This window comes from Stegostoma tigrinum, chromosome 15 (genome assembly GCF_030684315.1).
Source record: "Stegostoma tigrinum isolate sSteTig4 chromosome 15, sSteTig4.hap1, whole genome shotgun sequence".
NCBI classification, from domain to species: domain Eukaryota; kingdom Metazoa; phylum Chordata; class Chondrichthyes; order Orectolobiformes; family Stegostomatidae; genus Stegostoma; species Stegostoma tigrinum.
In genome coordinates this window covers 44,806,054-44,832,965 of record NC_081368.1, presented here as the reverse complement: position 1 = coordinate 44,832,965, position 26,912 = coordinate 44,806,054, and the positions used below count along the sequence as shown (strand labels likewise).

Below are 26,912 nucleotides of genomic sequence, written 5' to 3'. Positions count from 1 at the left end.
TCTTGTTGTATGAGAGTGAGGAAATTGGGTTTCTACTGTCTATAGTTTTGAAGAATGAGGTGATCTCATTGAAACTTGTAAGATTCATTCAGCTCATGACAGTTTAGATGTAGTTTGGTTATTTCCCCTGACTAGAACCACGGTTATAATCTCAGTTCAAAAAGTAATAATTTGAGACTGTGATGAGGAGGAATTCCTTCACTCAGAGGGTGGTGAATCTTTGGAATTCTTTACCTCAGACAGCCATAAAAGCTCAATCATTGAGCAGGATGAATACTTAAATTGATGGACTGCTGGACACGATTAATGTCATACCATACGGAAATAGAAGATCAGCCATCATTGAATGGTAGGACAGGCTCAATGGACTGACTGACCTATTCCTGTTCCTATGTTTCTAGCGAACTGAGCCTGAGTAAATAAACATGTTATCACTAGGCAGATTTTCAAATGATGTTCATCTGACAAACACATATAGCTTGGTGGAATTAAGTTGGAAAATTGTATGCTGTATTCTTAAATTGGATTTAATCCCTGTTTCCACCATACTTTCATTTTGGCAACAGGAAATGGAGTTAGGGACCTTAACTGTAAAAAATGCAGTGGGAATTATGCTATTATTTGTTCAATACTATTTACTGGCATTTAAGTAAGTACAACAATGAGATATATCAAACCCATAAATACTGAGCAGCTGGGCTAACCAGGCTGTGGATTTTGTATAGATCAGTATAGCGGGTCTACTAAAAAGATTACTGAAGTTTAGAGTTAATTCTGAATTATATTGCTTGCTTGTTTAATATTCATTTCTAAGATGATTTTGTGGCTAAATTGAACAGCTGTCTTTTTCTTGCTAACTGCATCAGTGGTACCATATACCACATGTGACTGATGGTTATATAATTTGTTTTGTGGTGATGTTAAAGTATCAATACTGGCCAGAAATGGGAGAACTTCAAATTGTAGCATGGGATGTTTTCAGATGAAAGATTGGACCTGTAATTGTCATAATGTGAAACTGCAGGCTAGGCTTTTTAGAACTGTGATGAGGAGAAATTTCTTCAGCTACAGAGCGGTGAGCCTGTCCAAATCTCTGCTACAGGAATGGGTTGAAGCCAAAACATTGAATTTTCAAGGAGTTAGATATGGTTCTTTGAGTGAAAGGGATCAAAGGTTATAGGGAGAAAGCAGGAACAGGATACTGAGTTGATTAGCCATGATCGTATTGAATGGTAGAGCATACTTGAAGGAAAGCACAGCTTACTCCTGCTCATAGTTTCTGTTTCTACGCAGTACTCCAGTGCTGTATTAAATGCTAACATTAAGCACTCAAATCTCTGACCAAAGTTCAACACGTGACCTTCTAATTCATAAGGAAAATTGCTAGAATGAAGCTAATGCCGAAGAGAATTTACTGATGAAAGAAAATGAATCAGATAGTGTGAGAAAATTTAAATGTTCTTCATGCATTATGATACAGAGAAGTGACTTTGCAGCTAAATGTATCACAGGGAAATTTGAAACCACAAAACCATTGCATATTTTTATAACACTGACATTGCCCTCTTTCTCACAGTGATACAAGTCTAAGTCCTGTTCTCACAGAGATTAAAACAAAATGAAACCTTAGCTCTTCAATCTTTGAGGAACAACAGCTTTTGTGTGTATATAGATATATTTACATTTCTTATAAATAAAGCACTTAACAGAGTAAAACATCCCAAGGAACTTCACAAGAGAGAAATGAAACAAAATTTTACACTGACAAAAATAAGCAGACACCGAAAATCAGAATTTTAAAATCAAGGAATTGTCTACCAATGCACATAAGTAGACCACAAAGCATGGTGTTGATGGTGCTTGGTTTGAGCACAGTATGTGAACAAAAACCTAGACACAGTTCTGGTTAATATTCCTGGCAATCCAATGATTTCAGTTTATTTTAATGTACACTTTAACATTTAAAAATATAAAGAGTGAGAAGTGAACAGCTGAAAGATATCCTTTACTATTTCCCATGCTCATCTTTCAAAATAAAGAAGACTCTGAATAGCAAGTTGGTGAGTTAGGAGTAAAAGTGAGATTTTCTGGAGCAACAATGGAAAATTTGCAACTGCATTTTATAGAGGGGGAGAAGGTGCTCACATCTAGAAGAAGATAGCATTTAGAAAGCCTGGCCCACAATAGTAACAAACTGGATCAGCTTACACAGGGCCCAGGGAAGAATTCCACACCATAATGGACAGGAGGTTCCACCCTGATCGGTTGACATTTCTAATAGTACTAGCAGCACTGAAAATGGCCCAGGAGCAGGACTATGGCAAACAGAGACAGGAAAGTCCTAGGCTTTTAGAGTGGCAAGAAATCAGAAAGCTTAGAGCAGGGGACAAAGGTTGGGGAGGAGCAAAAGGAGGTTACATCTTGAGGAGAGTGCCCCTGGAGTACACAGGTCAACCCTGACTATCGTGCTCCCCTTTCCTTGCCACCTTTGCATAGAAGATCTTTGTAGAAACATGACTTTCACACTCTGGCAGTCTACTATTTCTTATGAGCAGTGGAGGCAGATTGAGGCACTTATGTAAGTAGTTAAGGGTTTCAATAGGTCTAAATGCATGTCACCTTGCAAACAAATAAGCCTGCAGCAACAAAATGGGGAACAGGTTAGAGGTGAGTGGGATGGAGACTGGCTAAACATTAAGTATATATGGCATTCTCCAGCTGAACTCCTATCCTGAAAACATACTTTCTGGCGGGAGTAGAGTGCGCAGGGCAGAAACATCCTTGTTGTTTTGGTTAATTGTAGTTTCCTTGTTCCTTTCCAAATAACGTGGGCACGTATCAAGAAGACAACGACCTTGAGTTTCCATTGTGGCAAGGTTTCCTCAGAAGTGGGTTATGGCAGAAGTTCATTATCCTCCATAACTTCAGAATGAATTTTGCTAAATTCACGGGATTAAACTGATTGAAAATGTTCATTGCAGATTTTAAGCCTAATTAGTCCCCTCAAAAGGTCGCACCCGGGATAGGGAACACAGAAATTAACTCCAGCTCCTGTCATTGTGTACCATGGTTGACTGTGTAAGCTAAATAAATAAAGAGCTTGTACGTAAATTTGAATTTGGGATATTGATTGGTGTGAGAACGTTAATAGCAAGGCAAGCTAATCTGAGGAAACTGAACTGTATAAGATCAAATGTGCTTTGTTTGCTGTATATTTCTTCCTTTCTTTCTTGAGTCACCTGTGAAAAATACTACAAGATTGAGTACCAAGGAGAAAGCAGGGTAACAAAAATATTTCTTTCAAATACTTCTGCATGCATCTATTCTTTAGCTGGCTAAAGACATTGATTACTTCATTCCTAATTATCCCTCTCCATGGAGAACCACAATCTCGAGTGTCCTCATACTTTGAGTTCTGTGATGATGTAAATCATGTGTGGGACGCACATAAAACATAATGGCAGCAATAAACTTTAGATGTTGCCAGTTCAATCATAACCTCAAAGTCAAAGCTCTTTGGCTCAGAAATGGAGATATTTGTGCCAAATAAGCACAGAAAAGACATTTTCCCACAAGTGCTATTTTGGTTTGATCCCTTAAAATCACATTTCTGCCAGCATCATTTTAAGTCAAATATTAATCATATTTATTCAGAGACATTCACAGCAAAATTTCATCTATGGGAAATGTTCCACTCATGTTATAGCAGAGAAAGGCTGTATCCTCAGATGCAGCAACATTTCCTGCTTGTCCATATACAGAAAAGGTATTCAGGTCATTCTGAAACGAGGGAATTGTTCCAAGAAACTGGTAACTTACATAGCTGGAGCAGGGGTTGGGAGAATTAAACATGTCAGATTTACTTGGAGGCAAATGATGCCATTTGCTATAACGTAGGTAATAGACACATTATGCATTCTTATTGGACACGTGGGATTGTAATTTATATTAAAAGTGACTCAAACTTTTCTTCCACTTGACTTTGCCTGGGTTTTTATTCGCATTTCGAAAAGAATGGACTCGTTAGGGACAGTCACCATGGCTTTTTGCAGGGAAAGTCTTGTCTCACAAATTTTATCAAACTTTTTAAGTAAGTGGCAAAGATGTTTGATAAAGTTAGGGCAGTGAATGTTGTCTGCACAGACTTTACTAAAGCATTTGATAAGGTCTCTCATGGTACGCTGGTCTAGATGTTTGCGTTACATGGGATCCACGGTGAGTTGGTAAATTGGATTCAAAATTGGGTTGGCGGAGTTTTGCAGGATTATTTTTCTGACTGGAGATCTATGACCAGCTGTGTTCTGCAAGGATCAGTGCTAGAATTTCTGTTGATTGTGATTTATATAAATTCTTAGGATGAAAATGTGGATGGTCTGATCAGTAAGTTTGCAGATGACTCAAAAAATTAATGGAGTTGTGGACAGTGAAGAAGATTGTTAAAGGATACAGCAGGGTATAGACCAGTTGGCAAGTGGGCTGAGAAATGGGACGGGGAATTTAATCTGGACAAGTGTGAGATGATGCATTTTGGGAGTCAAGTGCAAGAGCAAAGTATATAGTAAATGGCAGGACACTTAGGAGCATGGATATACAGAAGGGTCTTGGAGTTCAAGTCCATTATTCCCTGAAATTACCAACACAATTTGATAAGGTGGTATAGAGACATATGGCAAACTTGCCTTCATTGCTTGGCAAGACATTTTGCAGCTGTATAAAACTTTGGTTGGGCCACATTCAGAGTATTGTGTGCAGTTCTGATTGCCACACTGTAGGAAAGATGAGGAACCTTTGGAGAAGGTGCAGAAGAGGTTTACTGGGATGATGCCTGGATTGGGGTTCATTATCTATACGGAGAGATTGGATAGATTTAGGTTGCTTTTGTATAAGGTGGATAGTTGGAGTCTTTTTCCTGGGGTAGAAATGTCAAATATCAGGGGCCACATGTTTAAGGTGAGAGGGGGAAAGTTTAAAGGAGATGTGCAAGGCAATGTATTTACACAGAGGTTGACAGATGCACTGGAATGTGCTGCCAGAGGAGATGGTAGAAGCAGAAATGATAACAATGTTTAAGAGGCATTTAGACAGACACTTGAACAGTGAGCTGAAAGGTCTGTCCCTGTGCTGTACCGATCTATGTTCTATTTTCTTTAAAGGAAGCATCTTGTAAGTAAATTGTGAAAAAGATCAGGTCCAAGCATTTTGGATATTTTTACAGAATCCATGCTTGTGACAGAAAGCTTCCCAGCAGGGCCCCAGCCAGACTGATAAGTGAGTATTTTACGATGACACTGTGTGAAAACAGCTGCGTGTGTTTCCGAAGCCAATCATACTCTTCTAGCAAATTTTGTGCTTGCAGTTCAGGTGACACAGTGTTCCAAATCCTCTCATAATATTTGTTAAGCCAGTCAATCTAGAAAACAGCATTGAGAAGACAAAATGGGTTCTAAATACTATGCAGAATAACATCATACAAATAGTAGAATAATATCACAATTACAATTTTTCACAAATTCTTATGCATCATTGGCGGGAGGTCCTGTGCCAATGTGACATGCCATGTCTACTTAGTCTATAAAACTCTTGACTACAAATCCTAAAACATGGTATTGTGGTGATTTTTGACTATCTTATTAAGATGAAGTCTAGAGTACATTTGAAATGTTTTATCATAAGGATAAAAAAAAACCCTTTGGATGAATTATCGTACTAGAGAAGTATGTCTTTTCTGCGTGCCACAAACACCTGCCCATTAAGTTCAGTAACAACTGCTTCCTGATTCTTTGTTGGACTTTTGCTGCTGAAAATAGAAAACCCGACAGCAATTTTCACCTCAGTCAAGGCCTTTTGCTTTGGTGAGTTGTAATGATATTTAATTTAATTGAATGAGTGTTATTGGCAACAATTTGACTCAGTGATATTTATAAACTTTCTTTGTTTTGAATATATTTACACTTTCATTTCATGTAATGGAAGGAGCAGTATTTGCTCTCCAGACTAACCTCAAATTAGAGACTTATAAGTGGCTTTTTAAGGACAAAGCAGGCAAAAAAAAGGGCACTATAAAATTTAAGGTGATTTAAAACTGTTTGCCTGCTTCAATGTAGCCTCTTTTACGATAATGTTTGTCATCATAGTTGCACACTTCCATTCTTGATGTGCATGCATCTATGATGGATATTTTTAATCAACACTGCAACATATCTGAGGTAGGTGGGATTCAACCCTGACCTTTAGTCCAGTAGTAAGGTGCACCACTGCACCATAAGAGTCTGAATGGAGGTACTCTATTTTTTAAAAATCAACCTGTTCAGAGATGTTACAAAACACTTCTGGAGCTGGTGGGGCTTGAACCAAGGCTACCTGGACCAGATGTAGGGATACTACGAGGGGACAGGTGGCACGGTGGCTCAGTGGTTAGCACTGCTGCCTCACAGCGCCAGGAACCCAGGTTCAATCCCACCCTCGGGCAACTGTCTGTGTGGAGTTTGCACATTCTCCCCACGTCTGTGTGGGCTTCCTCCTACAGTCCAAAAATGTGCAGGTAAAGTTGATCGGCTGTGCTAAATTGCCTGTAGTGTTCAGTAGGGTGGGTCTGGGTGGGATGCTCTGAGGTTCAGCGTGCACTTGTCAGGCCAAAGGTCCTGTCCACACACTGTAGGGATTCTATGATTCTACTGCTGAGGCATAAAAGCTCCTGGAGCCATAATGTGAAACTGCAACTTATTTGCCATTAAATTGGCAATCACATTCCCATAATCCTACAGGATGGCTGCAGTGAGGAAACTGAAGAAGAGGACAATTCTCTAAACATAGGGTTGTCTACAGAAAACTTTACTCTGCAGCAAAATATGCTGTTCCTACCTTGCAATTGATCAGTAATTGCCATAAGGGACCTCAAATAGATTTTTTTTCACTCACCAGCATTAAAATGTTCACCTTGAATACATGATTGCTGAAACAAAATCTTGGTGGTGGATCTGATAGTAACAGCATTTAAATCAAAATTGGAACTAAGAAGATATCAGTGACACCAAACAGCATTATTAATAAAGGAAAGGTAAATTTCACCACAGTGTATGTGTAATAATGTCATAAACATTTTCTTTACACAATCTTGATTTCTTTTTGCAACACACCCAGGAAATTTTCAGTTCCCAGTCACAAAGCAGAGGTTGAGGAAATGAAAAAAAAATTATGTTAGGTTGTACCTCTCTTTGTGTGAGTTTTGTGGTATTTTTATTGAAGAATTACAGAGGACTTGTATACGTAGCAAGGTCAAGCAGTAAAATATTTTTACATGAGATGAGTGGGTGTAAAAACGGGCTAGTGCCTTTTTGGATGGGCAAAAAGTGGGTAGATTGAAAAATCTAGGCTTTAGTGTGCAAAAGGACGGTGATGGTAAATCATCGTAAAACATATAAAAGTGACAAAACCAGAAACTGCTGGAAAAGCCACAGCAGGTCTGGCAGCATCTGTGGAGAAAAATCAGAATTAAGGTTTCAGGTTCAGTGACCCTTTCTGAGAACTGATGGTAACGAAGAAAATGTTGGTTTATGCGCAGAAGATATGGTGGGGATAGGGAGTGAGGAGTAAAAGATTGATGTGGACACAGCCCAAAGAGACAGAAGAACAGTTGGACAGACAAAGGAGTAGGTAACAATCTGGCTAGGAGCTTGAATAGCTATTAATGGACACTGTTAGTGGCTAATAATGGGTTGTGGGTAATTACAAACAATGTGATAGCAAGGCCAGGTATGTGGGGGTTGGGGTAAGGAGATGGGAGAGCTCATGTACTAAAGTTCTTGAACTTGATATGGGATCCAGAAGTTTGCAGGGTTTCCAAGCAGAAAATGAGGTCTTGTTCTTGCAGCATGTGTTGAGCTTTGCTGGAGCACTGCAGCAAGCCTGAGACAGAGATGTTGGCCAAGGAACAGGGCAGTGAGTTGAAGTGGCAAGCGACTGGAAGTTTAGGGTCTTTTCTGCAGACAGAATGCATGTGTTCTGTGAAGTGGTCACCCAGTCTACCCTTCGTTTTCCCAATGTAGAGGAGAGCACATCGTGAGCAGTGAATGCATAGACTAGACTGTGTGAAGTGCAGGTAAAGTGCTGTTTCACCTGGAAGGTATGTTTGGGCCCTTGGATACTAAGGAGGGAGGAAATAAATGGACAGGTGTTACACCTTCTACACTTGCAGCAGAGGGTGTTGTGAGGCTGGGAGAGGTGTTATGAGTGAAAGATGAATAGGCCAGGGTGCCCCAAAGGAAACAGTACCTGCGGAAGGCTAACAAGAGAGGGAAGTGGAATATGTATCTGTTGGTGGCATCTCACTGGAGGTGGTGGAAATAATGGCTAATGATCCTTTACTGGTGTTTGCTGATGTGCTGGTAGGTAAGGACAAGGGGGCCCTTTTCGCTGCTGTGGGACGGGAGAGAGGGGATGAGAGCCAAAGTGCGGGAAATGGGTTGGACCCAGGTGAGGGCCTTATCAACAACACAGCTGGGGAATTCTCAGTTGAGGATGAAGTTGGGCATTTTGGAGGCTCCCTTGTGAAAGTGGGCGTCGTCAGAACAGATGCAACAGAGATGGAGGAATCGCGAGAATGGAATAGAGTGGAATTGTTGGAAAATCTCAGCATGTGTGGAGAGAAAGCTGAGGTAAAATTTTGGGTCCAGTGAACCTTCTTCAGAAAAGACTTCTTCAGAACTATAAATTGATGTTGTTTTATCCATTTATAGCAGATGCATTGTGTTCTGATCAAGAAGCTTCCTAAGCTGCATAGTTACAAACTTTGAACAACTTTTATTTATATCATGCTATTACTGTGCTAAAATAGCTAATGACTCTCCACTGTAATATTACCAAATTAACATTTGATTCCAAGCCACATAAGGATATATCAACACAGGGGGAGAAAAACTTGGCCAAAGGAGTGGATTTTTAGGGGAGAGAGAGTTAGAATAGTTTACAGAAGAAATTCTAGAATTCTTGGATCAAGGCAACTTCAACACTGAAATTTTACAGATTGGTTACACAAAAAAAAACACATACCTGTTCCTTGTTCATGATGGATACATTGATCAGTTTTCGTTCATATGGGACAAGAGAAATATGTTCAAAAGTCAGGTAGGGAACACCTCCAAATGTGTGCTACATAAGGAAAAATGTAAAGCAACTGTTGTTTCATACAATTTTAAATTACACAAAAATCACTTGCACCTTTTGTTATGACTGTTCATGACTCTCTTATCTGGCATAATGTATTTCACCATCAACCTATCTATTTAACTAGGTGTAACACAAGTCTTCAATAAAATACCATTGCCACAGTCAAAAAGTCCAAATGTTTTAAAATACAAATTGACTTGAATCTGATACCAAAGACAATTATCCACTTAATAAGAGCTATAACAAAGTAAATAAAAAGACTTGCATTTATCTAGATCTTTGCACAACCATTGGCTATTTCAAATTGTTTTACGGTATTTTTGAAGTGTAGTCACTGTTGTAATGTGGAAATTGTGGCAGCCAATTTGTATATAGTAAGTTCCCACATACCACAATACAGTAATGACCATCTAATTGTTTATGACAATTATTTACAAAATATATGAATGACTTGGATGAGGAAAGTGAACGTATAGCCAAGTTTATGGATGACAAAAGAAAAACAGGTAGGAAAGCAAGTGGTGAGAATGGCACAAAGAGTCTGCAAAGGGATATAGATATAGATAGGTTAAGTTTGGCAAAACATGGCTTCAGAAAATGTGAGGTTATGTACTTTGGCAGGAAGAGCAGAGGAGCTAAATATTATTTATGCAGAGCAAGACAGCAGAAAGCTACCACAGATGGATTTGGAAGTCTTTATGCATATAGCACAAAAAACCAGCATCCAGGTTTAATGGGAAATAGAATGTTGCCCTTTATTTAAAAGAAAATGGGGTATTAAAATAGGAAGGGGTTTGTTAAAACTCTGTGAGGTGTTAGTCTGATCACAGCTGGAATGCTATGAACAGTTTTGGGCCCCTTATGTAGCAATGGATATACTGACATTGGAGGCAGACCAGAGAAGGCTCACTAGATTGATACAGATTATGTAGGGACTGTCTTATGGGGAGAGGTTGAGTAGGATAGGCCTATATGCTTTGGAATTGAGAAAATGAGAAGAAACCTTACTGCGACAACATTCTCAGGGACTTGACAGAGTAAACGCGGAAAGGTTGTTTACCTCTGGCCAGTGACCAGAGGTTGTAATCTCAGAATTAGGGTTTAAGGTGGAGATGAGGAGGAATTTCTTTTTTCAGAGGGTAGTGAATCTGCGGAACTCTTTCTCATAGAGGATGTTGAGGCTAAGTCATTAAGTATATTCAAGTCTGATATAGGCAGGTTTTTAACCAGTAAAATAATCAAAGGTTATGGGAGAGGTAGGAAAACGGAGTTGAGGGTTATGAGATCAGCCACGATCTCATTGAATAGCGATGTGATGGGCTGAATTGCCTACTCTGCTCCTAAAGCTTATGCTTTTAGTCTGTTTCTGAGATAACGATTGAGGGGTAAGTAATGGCAAGTGCGCAATATCCCTGTTTTTCAAATATTGCCATGGATCTGTGGCATTCTTCTGAGTGCAGTGGGCCACGTTTTAGCATCTCAACCCGAAGGTGGTAACATCAACACTGCAGCACTCTCACAGTGCTGTACTGGTTTGTCAATACTTTTTTTAGCCTGTACTTTTTCCTCAAGTCATGAAGCAGGATCTGAACCCAGAATCTTCTGAGTCAAGAAAGAGCGCTGAGTCACAGTTTACATGGAATGTGAAGATGAAGAAAAGTGTTTTTTGTCAAGTAAACAAAAAACTCATTGTGGACCACATCAGCTTGTTCAGCAGTTGTAGAAGGAATACGAAAACAATTGGCAGTGTGTACTGCAGCATTTTCTAAAAAGGGTTGATTTACAAAGAGCCAAATTGACTTGTCAAAAACTGAAAGAACTGTGGATGCTGTAAATCAGGAACAAGAGCAGAAGTTGCTGGAAAAGTTCAGCAGATCTGACAACATCTGTCAAGAAAAAATCAGAGTTAGCGTTTTGGGTCTGGTGACTCTTGCTCATAAAATAACTTGTTTCCTGCTTCAGATCTGGTTGTACCATTTGTAATTAATGAAGTCATCTAATATAGCAGGCACCGAATTTGTTGGCATGCAGCTAAATAAAAGTTGCTGTTCACACAACATATAAATTATTTTAAAATATGTAACATAACTTTTCCAAGAAATTGCAATACCTGTTTACGATTACAAATTCAAATTTAATTTGAACGCAATGTTATGTCTGAAACCACAATGTTGTTCGATTTATTTCTTTACAGATTACAACAAAGTACTGTATTTCTGACAATCTTTTAATGACATTAAGTGATGCAAGTAAGATAAAGTGAAACCTAATGTGTTCATAAAAATTGACTAAGTCTTGTCATAGGGTCATTCAGTTAACAGGAGTAGGTTTGAGTCTGTTTTAATTTCACCTCTAGCTAGATCGGTGGTGTCAAGGTGGGAATCAGCAGTCCATACACAATGATACCGTTCATTAGGGAATTCGTCGGTGATCATGTGCCGATGTGTAGTTAGGCTGAGATTTTGCACCATGGTGAGGAATCAAGGTCTTACCATGTTGCCTCATTTCAAGAAGGCCATCAAACCATGAGCCAGTCAGGTAGTAGTTGGTCAAACAGTCAGTCTTCCATCAGAATCAGTACCCCAGGTGTGGGTATTCGCCGACTAAAAGTTGCTGGCAATTCAGAGGCCAGCAGCCGATTGCTCAGCAGTAGCACTGGGAAGGCTTCTGTTGCTGCAGCAAGGACTGACACTGGAGTTCCAGGACTGATGAATGATCCAGGTAGGTAATGTTGGGAAGGCATTCAGAAGATGGGGTTGCTGTGAGGGAGTATAAGGGAGTTGGTAGTAAGGGCAAGGGCATGTGGGTGGTTCTCGATGGCAAGTCCCACAGTCAGCCCTCCTCATAAACAGACAAGGAGTAGGCTATATAGTTTTATCTGCCATGTATGTCACGTAGCGGCAGGCTTGCTTGGAGTTGGATTAATTGCAGTGATGGTGGGATGAGGCCCTTAGATAGTTCTTAATCAGCCTCTTAAGTGATGGGTTTTGTAGCCTTCAATATGAGAGCCTATGCGACATACACCAGAGAGAGTTGAGTTTGTATTGGGTCAGATATCGAGGAGTCCATTCTATTCAACCAACTTTGTGCTCTAATATGACATTGCAGTCATATATATACATATACTGGATTACTATTATATTATTTATATTATATTATTTACAAAGATAACTGGCTGACTAGCATACTGACAGGCTACATACTAACAAAACAGGTATATATCAAGTGAAATGGAGACCTTTTATATGAGAGCATCAGATGTCTTGATTTCGTCTAGCTGTCTTAAAGGCATAGTGTCTCTCTGAGATCTACAGAATAACACAATATTAAGGACCTCAACTGGTGGCATGGTGAGAAATCAGACCACGGGTCTTCCTGCTGCTGGATTAAATATGACAGGGATGATGGTGACATCCAGATACATCACCATCCTGACTAATTAAATGCTCTTTCTGCCTCCAAGCATGCTGTTAAGAGGGAAGAAGATTCTGCCTGTGATTGCGAACGTAAAGGATAACATTGTCATGTAGGGTAGAATTTGAATTTTAGATTTAAATAACAAGGTTATTATTTTTATAAACAATTGCTGCTAACCATATCTGTCTCGTGTACTTGAGATGCAATGCAGACAAATGCACAAATGTTACCTTAGTTTTTGCCTTTACTACCACAGAAACATCTTCGATGCGAATTCCAAATTCATTATCTTGATAAAAACCAGGCTCTGGAAGGTAAAAGTTAACGTATCAGATGCAATATAGATGACAGAAGAAGCAAAGGGTGCAGTTGTAGGCCGAATGGTAATTTTTTTCACATGAAGGATGACAAGAATGTGCAGTAGGGTGGTTTCTGAGAAAAGTTTGCAGTTTGTTAAACAGCTGAATACTGTGATGGTGGGTTGCAAAGTTTTTATTCCAGATAGGGGAACATAGATCTTCCCTACCTGCATTCATTGTTGGACTGTGTGGACTTTAATTTATTTAACAATACTAAAACATTTAGAGAGTTTCAAGGTACATACAGTTTGCACTTTGCATCAGTGTCTGTGGCCGCAAGACCATAAGAATGAATAACAGGAGTAGCCTGTTCCACCCCTAAAGGCAGCTCCACGACTCAAAACGTTCATGACTGATCCAATAGTCCTTAAGTTCATTTTCCTGTTTTTTTTTCCTGTAACTCTTGATTCCCTAACTGATCAAGAATCTACCCATCTGAGATTTTAAGATACACAAGGACATTGCCCCACAGGTGTCCATGGCAAAGTGACCCAAAGACTCTCAACTCTCTGAGTGAAAAAATTCCTTCTCATCTCAGTTCTAAATGGTGTCCCTTTATTCAGAGACTATGCCCTCTGGTTCTAGACTCTCCAAAGGTAGCAAAGGGTATAACCTCTGTACACGCATAGAAGTTGTGTGGGAAAACACTTTAATGCGAAGGTTAAAGGGCCATAAATAGAAAATGACCTGTGATCAAAGAAAATTAAGCTGGAAACCCTTGCTCTCTGTTTGTATTAACTTCTCTTTATCTGTACAGGCAGTGGAAGAATTTTGGGACATGATTGGTGACCTGCTGTGTTTTGACATATTTGTCAGGAGGTTTTAAATTCATGATGGGAAGGGCTAGTAGTTCTTTGGCCTTACTGTGCACTCATCAGAAAAGGAGGTTAAATGATCCTTTTCATGAAAATGACTAAGGTCATCCATGTGTCTTCCAAATAACAACTGGTTACTGAGAAATACATTCCTGCTTAGAAGTATCAATCAGAATCTTGCTGTCAAATTTGGCATTTGACCACAAGAGTGTGTCTGATAGCACAGTGTCAGTTTTGCAGCAGTCAGGAACGAAGAGAGAGCCTCTATACTTGCTATCCAGTTAATGATGTCTAGTAGGTTCACAAGGCAGAGTGTCCAGTGTGAGGGCACACAGTTCTGAATAGCTGGTAGCCTACCAGGACAAGCAGATGCTAAAGAGACAGGTAGAGGACAACAAGGCCCTTCAAAATGAAGAGCACTCTGCAGCATACTGAAAATGCATGGATTATTCAGGGCCACGCGTATCAGGGATCATCAGTATGGAGGGAAAATCCTTTCACAAAATGGCTAGTGGTTTTGGCTGTGACTGTATTGTCGCAGGGGCTCCATGATGGGGTGAGTAAAAGAGAAGCTGATATGTCTCCCGTCCACCGTTGGGAGGAATCCACCATGTTCCTGCCAGGCTATGGGCATTTAGTGGGTGTGCCCATCTGCTGTCAGGAATATACCGCCCAATTTTGGTCACACAAACAACTTCAATAAAAACAGATCATTCACTTGTTGTTTATTGGCCTTTTCAGTGCACAAACTGGCTGTAAAATTTCTCTGGGTAAGAACAGTGAGTGCACTTTTAGAAGCAATTAGCAGGTTATTGACAATGAGACAAGGTGCCAATTCTGTGCATGTTCTCTAATTCACTGTGATGTAATTTGAAAGTTTTTAATTTAATCGTAAAAGATTCTGGTTCTGAGGAAGGCTCTCCAGGCCCAAAATGTTAACTCTGATTTTTTCTCCACACATGCTGCCAGACTTCTGAGCTTTTCCAGCAACTTCTGTTTTTATGTCTTTCCGGGCTTTTCTCCTAGTTTACAACTTCTTTGATCCCTTTCACATCACATGCTGCACCCGCTCAATTGTTGCCATTGACAATGCATCCCTCTGTGCTAGAATCACCACTGCCATCCTCCAAAAACAGCCATGACCTCCATCCTCCCCCATCTGAGCACTTCCATGTTTTCAAATTGAAGGAATTCACGATGAAATATGAAATATCTGAGCTCCAGGCTTTTCTTTATAAACTCTTCTGGCACAATTTCATGTTTAAATAATTTATTTTTAGGTAAACTTACCAATAGATGTAAACATCCCCTCCTGAAGTTGGCAAGTATGAGGGCTTCCAATGCCGACTGGCCCTGTGCATCAACCGAAAACATGAACAAAACTCCACTTACGTTTTCAAATAATTAGCTTGTTTTATTGCTACTAGCCTGTTTACTCTGAAGGTTCTGAATGAGCAATATGTGGAACAACTTTCTTCAAAGTGGAGTCACAGGTAGACAGGATAGTGAAGGTGGCATTTGGCAATTTGCTTTCATTAGTCAGTGCGTTTGAGTATAGGAATTGGGATGTCATAGGAGCTGTGGCTGTACACGACATTGGTGGGGCCTCGTTTACAATACGGCATTCAATTCTGGTTGCCCTGCTGTAGGAAAGATGTTGTGAAACTTGAAAGGGTCCAGAAAAGATTTACAAGGACGTTGCCAGGATTGGATGGTTTGAGCTACAGGGAGAGGCTGAATAGCCTGGGGCTATTTTCCCTGGTGCATCAGAGGCTGACTGGTGACCTTATAGAGGAATATAAAATTATGAGGGGCATGGATAGTTTGAATAGCCGTCTTTTTCCTGGGTTAGGGAAGTCCAAAACTAGAGGGCATAGGTTTAAGGTAAGAGGGAAAAGAATTAAAAGGGAACTGAGGGGCAACTTTTTCACAGAGAGTGTGCTGCGTCTATGGAACAAGCTTCCGGAGGAGTTGAAAGTGGGATGAATTACAATATTTAAAAAGGATATGGATGTGCACATGAAGAGGAAGGCTTTAGAGTGATATGAACAAAATGCTAAGAAATGGGGTTATGCTATGCCTGCCTCTTTGTAGGTTACGTGGAACCGTCCCTCTTCCGCACCTACACAGGCCCCAAACCCCACCTCTTCCTCCGTCACATTGATGACTGTATCGGCGCTGCCTCTTGCTCCCCAGAGGAGCTTGAACAGTTCATCCACTTCACCAACACCTTCCACCCCAACCTCAAGTTCACCTGGGCCATCTCAAACACATCCCTCACCTTCCTGGACCTCTCAATCTCCATCTCAGGGAACCAGCTAGAAACTGATGTCCATTTCAAGCCCACTGACTCCCACAGCTACGTAGAATACACCTCCTCCCACCCACCCTCCTGCAAAAATTCCATCCCCTATTCCCAACTCCTCCGCCTCCGCCGCATCTGCTCCTAGGATGAGGCATTCCACTCCCGCACATCCCAGATGTCCACGTTCTTCAAGGACCGCAACCTTCCCCCCGCAGTGGTCGAGAACGCCCTTGACTGTGTCTCCCGCATTTCCTGCAACACATCCCTCACACCCCACCCCCGCCACAACAGCCCCCAGAGGATCCCCCTCGTTCTCACATACCACCCCACCAACCTCCAGATACAACGCATCATCCTCCGACACTTCCGCCATCTACAATCCGACCCCACCACCCAAGCCATTTTTCCATCCCCACCCCTGTTTGCCTTCCGGAGAGACCACTCTCTCCACGACTTTCTTGTCCGCTCCACATTCCCCTCCAACCCCACCACACCCGGCACCTTCCCCTGCAACTGCAGGAAGTGCTACACTTGCCCCCACACCTCCTCCCTCACCCCTGTCCCAGGCCCCAAGATGACCTTCCATATCAAGCAGATGTTCACCTGCACATCTGCCAATGTGGTATATTGTATCCATTGTACCTGATGTGGCTTCTTCTACATTGGGGAAACCAAGCGAAGGCTTGGGGACCGCTTTGAAGAACATCTCCGCTCGGTTCGCAACAAACAACTGCACCTCCCAGTCGCGAACCATTTCAACTACTCCTCCCATTCCTCAGACGACACATCCATCATGGGCCTCCTGCAGTGCCACAATGATGCCACCCGAAGGTTGCAAGAACAGCAACTCATATTCTGCTTGGGAACCCTGCAGCCCAAGGGTATCAATGTGGACTTCACAAGCTTCAAAATCTCCCCTCCCCCCACTGCATCCCAAAACCTGCCCAGTTCTTCCCCTCCCGCCACTGCATCACAAAACCAGCCCAGCTCATCCGCTCGCCCCACTGCATCCCAAAACCAGCCCAACCTGGCTCTGCCTCCCTAACCTGTTCTTCCTCTCACCCATCCCTTCCTCCCACCTCAAGCTGCACCTCCATTTCCTACCTACCACCTCATCCCGCCTCCTTGACCTGTCCTTCTTCCCTGGACTGACTTATCCCCTCCCTACCGCCTCACCTATACTCTCCTCTCTTCCTATCTTCTTTTCTCTCCATCTTCGGTCTGCCTCCCCCTCTCTCCCTATTTATTCCATTTCCCTCACCCCATCCCCCTCTCTGATGAAGGGTCTAGGCCCGAAACGTCAGCTTTTGTGCTCCTGAGATGCTGCTTGGCCTGCTGTGTTCATCCAGCTCTACACTTTGTTATCACAGGAAATGGGGTTAGATCAGTTTGGGATATATGTTTGGTCTGGGCGAGTTGGACGAAGGGTCTGTTTCCACACTGTATAACTATAAGACTATAACTTACTTTCAACAAAACTAGAAATTAGCATTTGAAAAAAAGAAACTCTCTCATTGGTCAATTTATGAATATTACAGATTAGATCTTTGTACAGAAGTTTGTTTAACCAAAAGAAAAGAGATAAGGCCTTTGACCAATGCAAGAGTATTTGTTTATGCCTGCCAATCATATGCCTATGAACTGACTCCAATACAATACATCTACACACCAATGTTTTTAATTAAAATTAATCTGAAACTGGCTGAAGTCTGACTATTATTTTGTGATGTAGTTGCTAGATTGGGTGTTGGTTACAAATAGATCAGGGTACTGATGCATGCAGATATGCTCACAGGTAACAAACACACAAACCTGAACTCCTCTCTTATTCCTTACACATTAGTTTTAACTTGTGTGGCTTGCTTTTTACAAACCTCCACCAAAGTGAAGGATTTCCTGGATTAGTTTGCTCATTCCTTTCACAATACTGAAAACTTCTGATGGCCAAATACTCTAATAAAGAAATATTAAATTTTTACTACCTTGGAATGCAGGAAAATGCCTGCATTTATATAGCACTTTTCATGATTGCAGAATGTTGCAAAGTGCTTTACAATTAAGTACACTTTTTTGAAGTGTTGCCACTGTTGTAATGTCGATGTATTTTTGTACCTGCATAGTTAACTAAGTTGAAAGGCAAGATTTAGGGAGCATAGGATGGGGAAGAAAACTGCAGGGGATGGGCACATTAGAAATGTGGAGCTTATTCAAGGAATAGCTCCTGTGTGTCCTAGATAAGTATGTACCTGTCAGGCAGGGAGGAAGCTGTAGAGTGCGGGAGCCGTGGTTTACGAAGGAGGTGGGATCTCTGGTCAAGAGGAAGAAGAAGGCTTATGTTAGGATGAGATGTGAAGGCTCAGTTAGGGTACTTGAGGGCTACAAGGTAGCCAGGAAAGACCTAAAGAGAGAGCTCAGAAGAGCCAGGAGGAGACATGAGAAGTTGTTGCCGGATAGGATTAGGGTAAACCCCAAGGCTTTCTATAGGTATTTAAGGAATAAAAGAATGATGAAAGTAAGATTAGGGCCAATCAAGGATAGTAGTGGTAAGTTGTGTGTGGAGTCAGATGAGATAGGGGAAGCGCTAAATGAATATTTTTCAACAGTATTCACTCTAGAAAACGACAATGCTGTCGAGGAGAATACTGAGATACAGGCTACTAGACTAGGTGGGATTAAGGTTCACAAGGAAGAGGTATTAGAAATCCTTCAGAGGGTGAAGATAGATAAGTCCCCTGGGCCGGATGGGATTTATCCCCGGATCCTCTGGGAAGCCAGGGAGGAGATTGCCGAGCCTTTGGCATTGATCTTTAACTCGTCATTGTCTATAGGAATAGTGCCAGATGACTGGAGGATAGCAAATGTGGTTCCCCTGTTCAAGAAGGGGAGTAGAGACAACCCTGATAATTATAGACCAGTGAGCCTTACCTCAGTTGTTGGTAAAGTGTTGGAAAAGGTTATAAGGGATAGGATTTATAATCATCTAGAAAAGAATAAATTGATTAGGGATAGTCAGCACAGTTTTGTGAAGGGAAGGTCGTGCTTCACAAACCTTATTGAGTTCTTTGAGAAGGTGACCAAATGGGTAGTTGAGAGTAAACCGGTTGATGTGGTGTATATGGATTTCAGCAAGGCGTTCGATAAGGTTCCCCACAGTAGGCTACTGTACAAAATACGGAGGAATGGAATTGTGGGAGATATAGCAGTTTGGATCGGAAATTGGCTTGCTGAAAGAAGACAGAGGGTGGTAGTTGATGGGAAATGTTCATCCGGGAGACCAGTTACTAGTGGTGTACCGTAAGGGTCGGTGTTGGGTCCACTGCTGTTTATCATTTTTATAATTGACGTGGATGAGGTCATAGAAGGATGGGTTAGTAAATTTGCAGGCGACACTAAGGTCGGTGGAGTTGTGGATAGTGACGAAGGATGCTGTAGGTTGCAGAGAGACATAGATAAGCTGCAGAACTGGGCAAAAAGAAAAAATAATACGAGGAAAGGCTGAGGGACTTGAGGCTGTTTTCGTTAGAGAGAAGAAAGTTGAGAGGTGACTTAATTGAAACATATAAAATAATCAGAGGGTTAGATAGGGTGGATAGGGACAGCCTTTTTCCTAGGATGGTGATGGCAAGCACGAGGGGGCATAGCTTTAAATTGAGCGGTGAAAGATATAGGACTGATGTCAGAGGTAGTTTCTTTACTCAGAGAGTAGTAAGGGAATGGAATGCTTTGCCTGCAACGGTAGTAGATTCGCCAACTTTAGGTACATTTACGTTGTCATTGGATAAGAATATGGACGGTACATGGGATAGTGTAGGTTAGTTGGGCTTGAGATCAGTATGACAGGTCGGCACAACATCGAGAGCCAAAGGGCCTGTACTGTGCTGTAATGTTCTATGTTCTATGAAATGCAATGATTAACAGTTCGAACATGCTCACATTCATGAACACTGAGGAAGGTGCCGATTCCATGTCCAGTTCCATGCATGTAGTTTAGTCCTGCCTCCCACAAAGCATGTCGAGCCCATACGTCAAGCTCATCTCCTAATGGCAAAAACATTATTAATGTAGGACCGACAAATTTTATGGGCTGAATCTTATCTTATTTACAAAGTGTCATTTTGACAAGTTCATGGAGGATTTCTCTTCATGCAGCCTAGTGGGTATTTTTTTTACATTATTGTCACATTTTCCTCACTAAATATGTCCACATGGCATTCCTTGTTTGATTCTAGAATGATTCTCCCACGTGCCACAGCCAGAAGTACTTGTGACAATGAGGGTACCCCAGGATTCCTGGTGCTGGCACCATCTTCAAAAGGCCATTGTATAAATCAAATACTAGCAGTCTAGAGCCTAGGATCCTGAACCTGACTGCTGAGTGGCCAAATGTCTGTACCCAAGCCCCTGGATAGGCATGAAAACTGCCATTGACTTACTGTGTTGATAACTATGATAAGCTTCGTGCCTTTATGTCTGCACTACAAGCTAAATTAAGACTGAAACACTGTGTGCTTCTGCAGTATAGCTGAGGGAGCAAACTACTAAAAGGCAAGGCAATGCACATAGGCTGTGAGTGATTATATTGACACTGAGGGAGTGAGTGGTAAGAAAACAAGTGAGCAGCTTTGAGATGTATAATGGTCCAAACCAGGAGCTGGGTGCCCACACACAGTAGCAGTACTGTAGCATTCCAATGACAGTTGCTGGTGCATTCTAAGTGCAGGAATAAAGTGCAGAAGTGTATTATAAGTAGATACACTTAGAATATCATGAAAGTGCAGAGGCACTGGCATATGTTGAATGCTAAAGACCATGGGCATGGAGTGCACACAGCCACTGCCCATGGAGTGTACCTTGAGATGTCAGTGCTGGGTGTCCAAGATGGAGATTTGAGGAGCAAGTGCATTGCTGGAGTCGGATGGTACCTGCTGACTTTCATGTTGGGAATTCCTAGCATCCATCTTTGTTGGGTGGGTAGTAAAATGGGAACCAACATATTACTAAAGTGAGATTGGATAGGATGAGGGTGATAATGAGAGATAATTCCAGTTAAAGGCCTCTTGTTGCTCACTAATAGGACATCCAGTACTTAACTGGAAAGTGCGACTTGTTAGTCCTGACATTGAGAAAGACCTCATTCAATTCTCTCACGTTTCTTGCCATAGCCCATGTTGTTCAGGGCTGGAAGATCCTGCCTACATATCTGAAATCAGAAGTGGCTTTAGGATTTCTAAAAAGTCCAAACATCTTCCAAAAATGGCTCACAAGATAATCAAAAACAATGTATAAAATGCTCCACATTTTATTTTATATTAATTAGCAGGATCTCAGGTGCAGTGGGAGGTTGGCATTTACTGTCCATTATTAAGAGCAAAATAGGCACTGGGGAAACTTTAGTTCCTCAGTGGCTCAGAAAATGACTAAGTGAACTATGGAAAACTCATTCAAGAATTTTAAAATGAAATACCCATTCCCATTTGTTCCATAGGAGCATAATCAAATTAAGCTTGGCATTTAGTAACATAAGGAGTCAGGAAATTAGGTGAGCTAAAGCTTAGCCAAGAGGTGACTATATACACTGTGTTAAAAGGAGCAGAGAGAGCAATAAACTACCAGATTTGATTATGAATCAGCTATGTGATTTCAGTCAGATGATGAAAGTTGTTACGGTTAACCTTAGTGTCCTTTGGTTGATGAGGATAATATCAGTTGTGAACTTTATCTCTCAATTATTGCCAAACAATTTCTGCTGCGTACCTGCAGGTGCTGCCTGGAGATCGTTTCATTGTCTGATGATAAAATCAGCTGGAATCAGTCATCAGTGTGAGTCATCCAAAACATAATGACCACTTGAGTGATATGCAAAAAGGGCTGACACTTTCTGCAGAATAGAGCATATTTAACCAGATTTACTGGTTAAATAAAAAAATTGAGTAAAGAGAAAAAGACCCCAAACTCAACGGCCTGTTTGTAAACTATTTTGTTCCATGGATTAGTACACCAATGAAATAAAACCTATGTGGTGAAGTGGAAATGACACAACAGACAAGCAGAGGCTCGCTTGAAAGTCAGAAAATGTCCCCCAAAACTAAATGTTAAAGAAGAAATAGGAAATATGGTGTTGCTTAATAATGAGTTTGAGACAAGACACTTCAAGGAAGCTAATAATCATTAATTAATCATTAATGAGATCCTCAACAAAAAATCCCGTGTGCCAATGACCAGTACACAGGAGTCCTTCTGTTTAGTAACTCTTCCACAAGTAGTGCAATAGGTCCTAAAGTAATATTAAAAGAAAATAGCCTGAAATTGCTTTTAAACTAACCCAATGTACTTAATGACCCAGCCTTGATGGCCCTCTGTGGTAAAGAATTTGACAGATTCATTATTCTCAGAGAAAAGAAATTTCACCTCATCTGTTTTAAATGGGTGACCCCTCACCCTGATATTATTTATTAAACCTACCTTATTACATATTACTAAAATCAATATACCTTGATCACTGGTAGGATCTACAACTTACTGTTCTAAGAAACTGTCCCAAATTAAGTTAATGAATTCTTCCTGTGGCTACCGATATCAATTTGATTTTCCCAAGCTGTATTAAAAATAACCTCACCCATGATTTAGATACTATCATTTTTTATGTGTCGTTATTATCTCCTGATTTATTCTCTGTCCTACAGAAAACTACAGTTCAGGGGCCCACAGACTACTCCCACCAATGTCTTCTTCCCTCTAGCCATAAAGACTGTACATCAGCTTTGATCTCCTTGTAAACATGTCTCTGTAATAGCTGTAAGATCATACCTGTTATTTGCGCTGTTAACTCATTTTTTCTCCAGATACGAAGTGCATTAAAGTAAAGAGCCATTAATTTTGTCTTTTTGCGCATTGTCCCTTCCTGTTGCACTTTGGGTATCATTACCAGAATAGGTGCCCTGCAATGCCTCTGTATCCTTCTGCTTCATAAGCCTATGTATCGCCTTTCCTTAACTCTTCCCCCTTCTAAATATTTAAAACAGGCGAATTAGTCTATGGCATTGTGAGGCAACAGACAGAAGCCTCTTGTATAGTGTTTTTGATTCTGAAAAGCTTGATGGTGAGGAGTACTTTAAAATTTATCCAATATGACGATGTCACAGAACTTGCATGGTTAGAACTGCTAATTTTGAAGGCAGACCTGCCTTCTGGGATTCCTCACAGTCAGTGGCAGCAGTGTAAAATATCTACAAGATCTACACTCTGCGAAACAATGTCTGTCATACTGATGTATCTTGTATCTGATTGTTTTCATGCAATAAACTACAACTTGTTTAAGTGCCTTTTCCCATTTGACCATCTAGTAGTTTTCTGCTCTGGGCTGCATAAATCAGCCGTGTGGACCCTGATCTAGAAAGAAGGTGATGACCAAAAGTCCAACATGATGAGCAGTTATGAAGGTCTAACAGACAACAAAACGCCCATTAGTGCTATACAGAATTATGGATGAAATGATGGAAAATGGGATTAAATCAAATGGCCAGTTGTTAACTGTGTGCACACCGTGACTTATAGTTTCTTCTTGTGCTGTAAATATTTTCAATTCTTACCAGGAAAAATGGTGGCACTATTTGTGGCCAATTTACAGGCCCAATCTTGTACAGCAGGCTTGCAGCATAAATGTGATTGAAATGTTTTGGGCAGTGCGCTTAACTGCCTCAAATATACAGCAGGCAAGACTCCCAGATGATTGCATACATTCAGAAAATTGGCCTTATTTATTCTTTTGCTGACTTACCAATTGTGTTTGTGGGGAAGACTGATCGAGCCAGGTCAATGTTTCCCATCAGCACTCGAGTGTAAGCTTCCTGACAAGTAGGCAAAAGGAAACCACTTGATGAGGAATAGAATCATTTTGTGTGAGAGTCAGCTCTTAACTATGTCACTTGAGGAAATCTGTGTTTTAATTAAATGCAGCTGATCGAGATATTTGGCACAATTTCAGAACAGACCAAAAAGTAATTTTGAATTGTTCTCCCTATGAGAATATTTGAATAAAACTTTAGAACTTTTTGCAAATTGCGAAAGATTATCACAATTCACAGTAACATTATGATTTTTGTAATAATCAAAATTTAAGAGATGATACAAACAAAACGGCTTTAAATAAATGGAGGAACAGAAAGCTACTGCTGCATGATTTTTTTAAAGGAAGGGTTAAAGGAATGAAAGGCAATAAAAAATCAATTATGGAGAAAATGAGATTCTAGCTTATATACAAAACACAATACAAAATCACAAAAGATGACAACAGATTAATGCCTGACTTTAGCTAAGATGCAGTAGGAGGGCCGGAGCTGGTTTTGAGCATCCTATTATCGGAGAGGTGTTAGAGCTATGGAAATTACTGGGTGATATCAGGAATAAAGAATGTGAGGGAGATGCCACCGACTCCTGGTGTGTGCCATAGATGTGCAAAACTGTTAACCAGGAGCAGAACTTTGTAAAATCTGTTCTATTATTTGAATTATAAATTTAAAATACCTAAGCATGTATTCACCAGTGAACAGGAGCATTAAAAATAGCTGTTTTTAAAATTGTGGAAGAGTTTATTGGGGAATAAGTGAATCCTGAGAGGTGATTCACCAGGATATAAATGTCAATATATCCATCCCTGACTTTTCTACAACTGATTCTGCCAAATTTTAAGTATTCTGCTAGAAGTCCTGCGCTTTAGATGGCAATGGTGAGGTAAAACTGTATTTGAGCTATTCCACGCGTAAAGAGACTGGGAAGACCAACATAAATGACTAGGGTCAGGTTAAGTCATTGGGTAAGCCATTCCTCTTATGCAGTGCTCCCAGTAGTCTCATTCAGTAAGAGTAACATTTGTTTTAAAACAGGTCCAGCCTTTCACTGGGAGAGCAACATAAAATCCTACACTGGTCGTTTGTCATATTTTCAGGGTTACATAATGGGAATCTAGTTAGGTGGTGACCAGAGCTGGCAGAAGATTGTCCAATTTCCTATCTGTAGACCAGAACTATTGTAACCAGCTCCTGCATTTCGATTGTCGGGGTTAACTTCCTCAATTACAGTTTGAGAAATGCAGTCGGAACATTCTTACTCTGTATGATTAGCTTTACGTTTTGTAGTGTATTTAAAAACTGAGCCACTGGAAAGCTCAGGAGTAAATAGTTTAATTTCCGGATCCAGCCTGCAAGATCAACATAAATCTGCACAATGAAATGCTTACTGAAACAGACTCGTAAACTTTACGTACCTTCTGAAAATCGGTTGGGGTTCCCCAGTGTAATGTGCGGGTAATATCAGTTGTCCCATCCCTAAGATTTTAATACAAAGTCAAGCAGTTTTTAAAAGGAAGGTTCATTTGTTCAAGGTCAGAAATCATAAAACGCCAGGTTATAGCCCAATGGGTTTATTTGAAAACACAAACTTTCTGCGCCCAGCTCCGTCTTCAGGTGTTAGTGAGAGAGGTGGTATCAGACACAGAATTTGTAGGTAAAAGATCAAAGAGTCACACAACTGATGAGGATGTATTAAACATATATAAGATGCTGTTAAATCTTTAATCATTGAGAAGGTTTTAATTGATTTATATGTATATGTAAATCTCAAGTTTCTATCAAGTCACTGTCCTGAGAGAACTAAAAGTAAATAAGAGGTGATATTTTAGATCAGATGATGCCTGTTGGGCGTGAGGCCTTGCTTAGAAACAATTTGTGTTTTGGTTTGGAGCCAGACTGGTTTTATTTCTAAAGTAGGAATTTATAAAATGCCATATTCACTGACTGTCTATAAATTACGTGCTTTTTAAACAAAATAGAAAGTACCTGCAAAAACAAATTCACCAATAGATTTGCGTGTGTGTGTGTGTGTGTGTGTGTGTGTGTGTGTGTGTGTGTGTAGGGTAGGGTCACCTGTAGTGTGACATGAACCCAAGATCCTCATGGGAACCAAACTTGGCTCTCATTGTGCGGTGTTCATTCATCTGTTGTCATAGTGTCTGCATGGTTTCGCAAATATGCCATGTCTCGGGGCATCCTTGCCTGCAGCATATGAGATAGACAATGTTGGCCAAGTCACATGAGTATCTGCCATGCATGCGGTGGGTGGTATTCCCATGTATGATGGTAGTGTTCGTGTCGAAGATCTGACATGTCTTGCAGAGGTTGCCTGGCAGGGTTGTGTGATGTTGTGATCGATGTTGTCCTGAAGGCCAGGTAGTTGGTGGTTATCGTCCTTAATTATGTGTTGAAGGCTGCGAAGGGCATGGCGTAGTTTCTCCGCTCTTGGGAAGTACTGGATGATGCAAGGTAACCTAACAGGCATATCTTGCGTCTGTCTTCTGAGGAGGTCATCACAGTTTTTCGCTTTGGCATGTTGGAACTGTTGATCGATGATTTGAGCATCATTTCCTGTTCCTATCAGGGCGTCCTTCAACACCTTCAGGTGTTCATCGCAGATCTTGTGTGTGCGTTGGCTTGTCCGTAGGGGATGGCTGTTTTAAAATGCTTAGGGTGGAAGCTAGAGAAATGCAGCATCGTGAAGTTATCCATGGACTTGCGGTAGAGTGATGTACTGAGGTGTCTGTCCTTTGTTGAGATGCATGTGCCCAAGAATGAGACTGATTCTGAACAGTAGTCCATGGTAAGTCTGATGGTGGAATGAAACTTATTGATATCATTGTGTAGTTGTTTCAGGGATTCCTCGCTATGAGTCCAAAGGAAAATGACATCGTCAATCTATCTGTTGGAGGTCTTGTGCAGCAAAGAAGTTTTGCTCAAACTTGTACATGAAAATGTTGGTATGTTGGGGTGCAAATCTGGTCCCCATGGTTATTCCATGTGC

The 26,912-nt window shown here is 40.9% G+C and overlaps 1 protein-coding gene across 4 annotated transcripts in view; it reads right to left on the bottom strand.

Annotated features, from left to right (window-relative positions):
* Positions 1 to 1,532: 1,532 nt before the first annotated feature.
* The window catches only part of xpnpep2 (X-prolyl aminopeptidase (aminopeptidase P) 2, membrane-bound), an 89,574-nt gene continuing 64,194 nt past the window's right edge, over positions 1,533 to 26,912 (bottom strand). For 2 of the 4 annotated variants that reach the window (XM_048544565.2, XM_048544566.2), the window contains exons 16-22: positions 25,324 to 25,384; positions 23,839 to 23,908; positions 19,995 to 20,099; positions 15,047 to 15,109; positions 12,813 to 12,889; positions 9,049 to 9,147; positions 1,533 to 5,410 (exon numbers count right to left, since the gene is read on the bottom strand). In XM_048544565.2, coding sequence (XP_048400522.1) covers positions 5,210 to 5,410; positions 9,049 to 9,147; positions 12,813 to 12,889; positions 15,047 to 15,109; positions 19,995 to 20,099; positions 23,839 to 23,908; positions 25,324 to 25,384 — 676 coding nt within the window. In that variant the 3' untranslated portion in view covers positions 1,533 to 5,209. The remainder of the gene's footprint in view (positions 5,411 to 9,048; positions 9,148 to 12,812; positions 12,890 to 15,046; positions 15,110 to 19,994; positions 20,100 to 23,838; positions 23,909 to 25,323; positions 25,385 to 26,912) is intronic. The other 2 variants (XM_048544567.2, XM_048544568.2) reach the window with 1 other exon arrangement.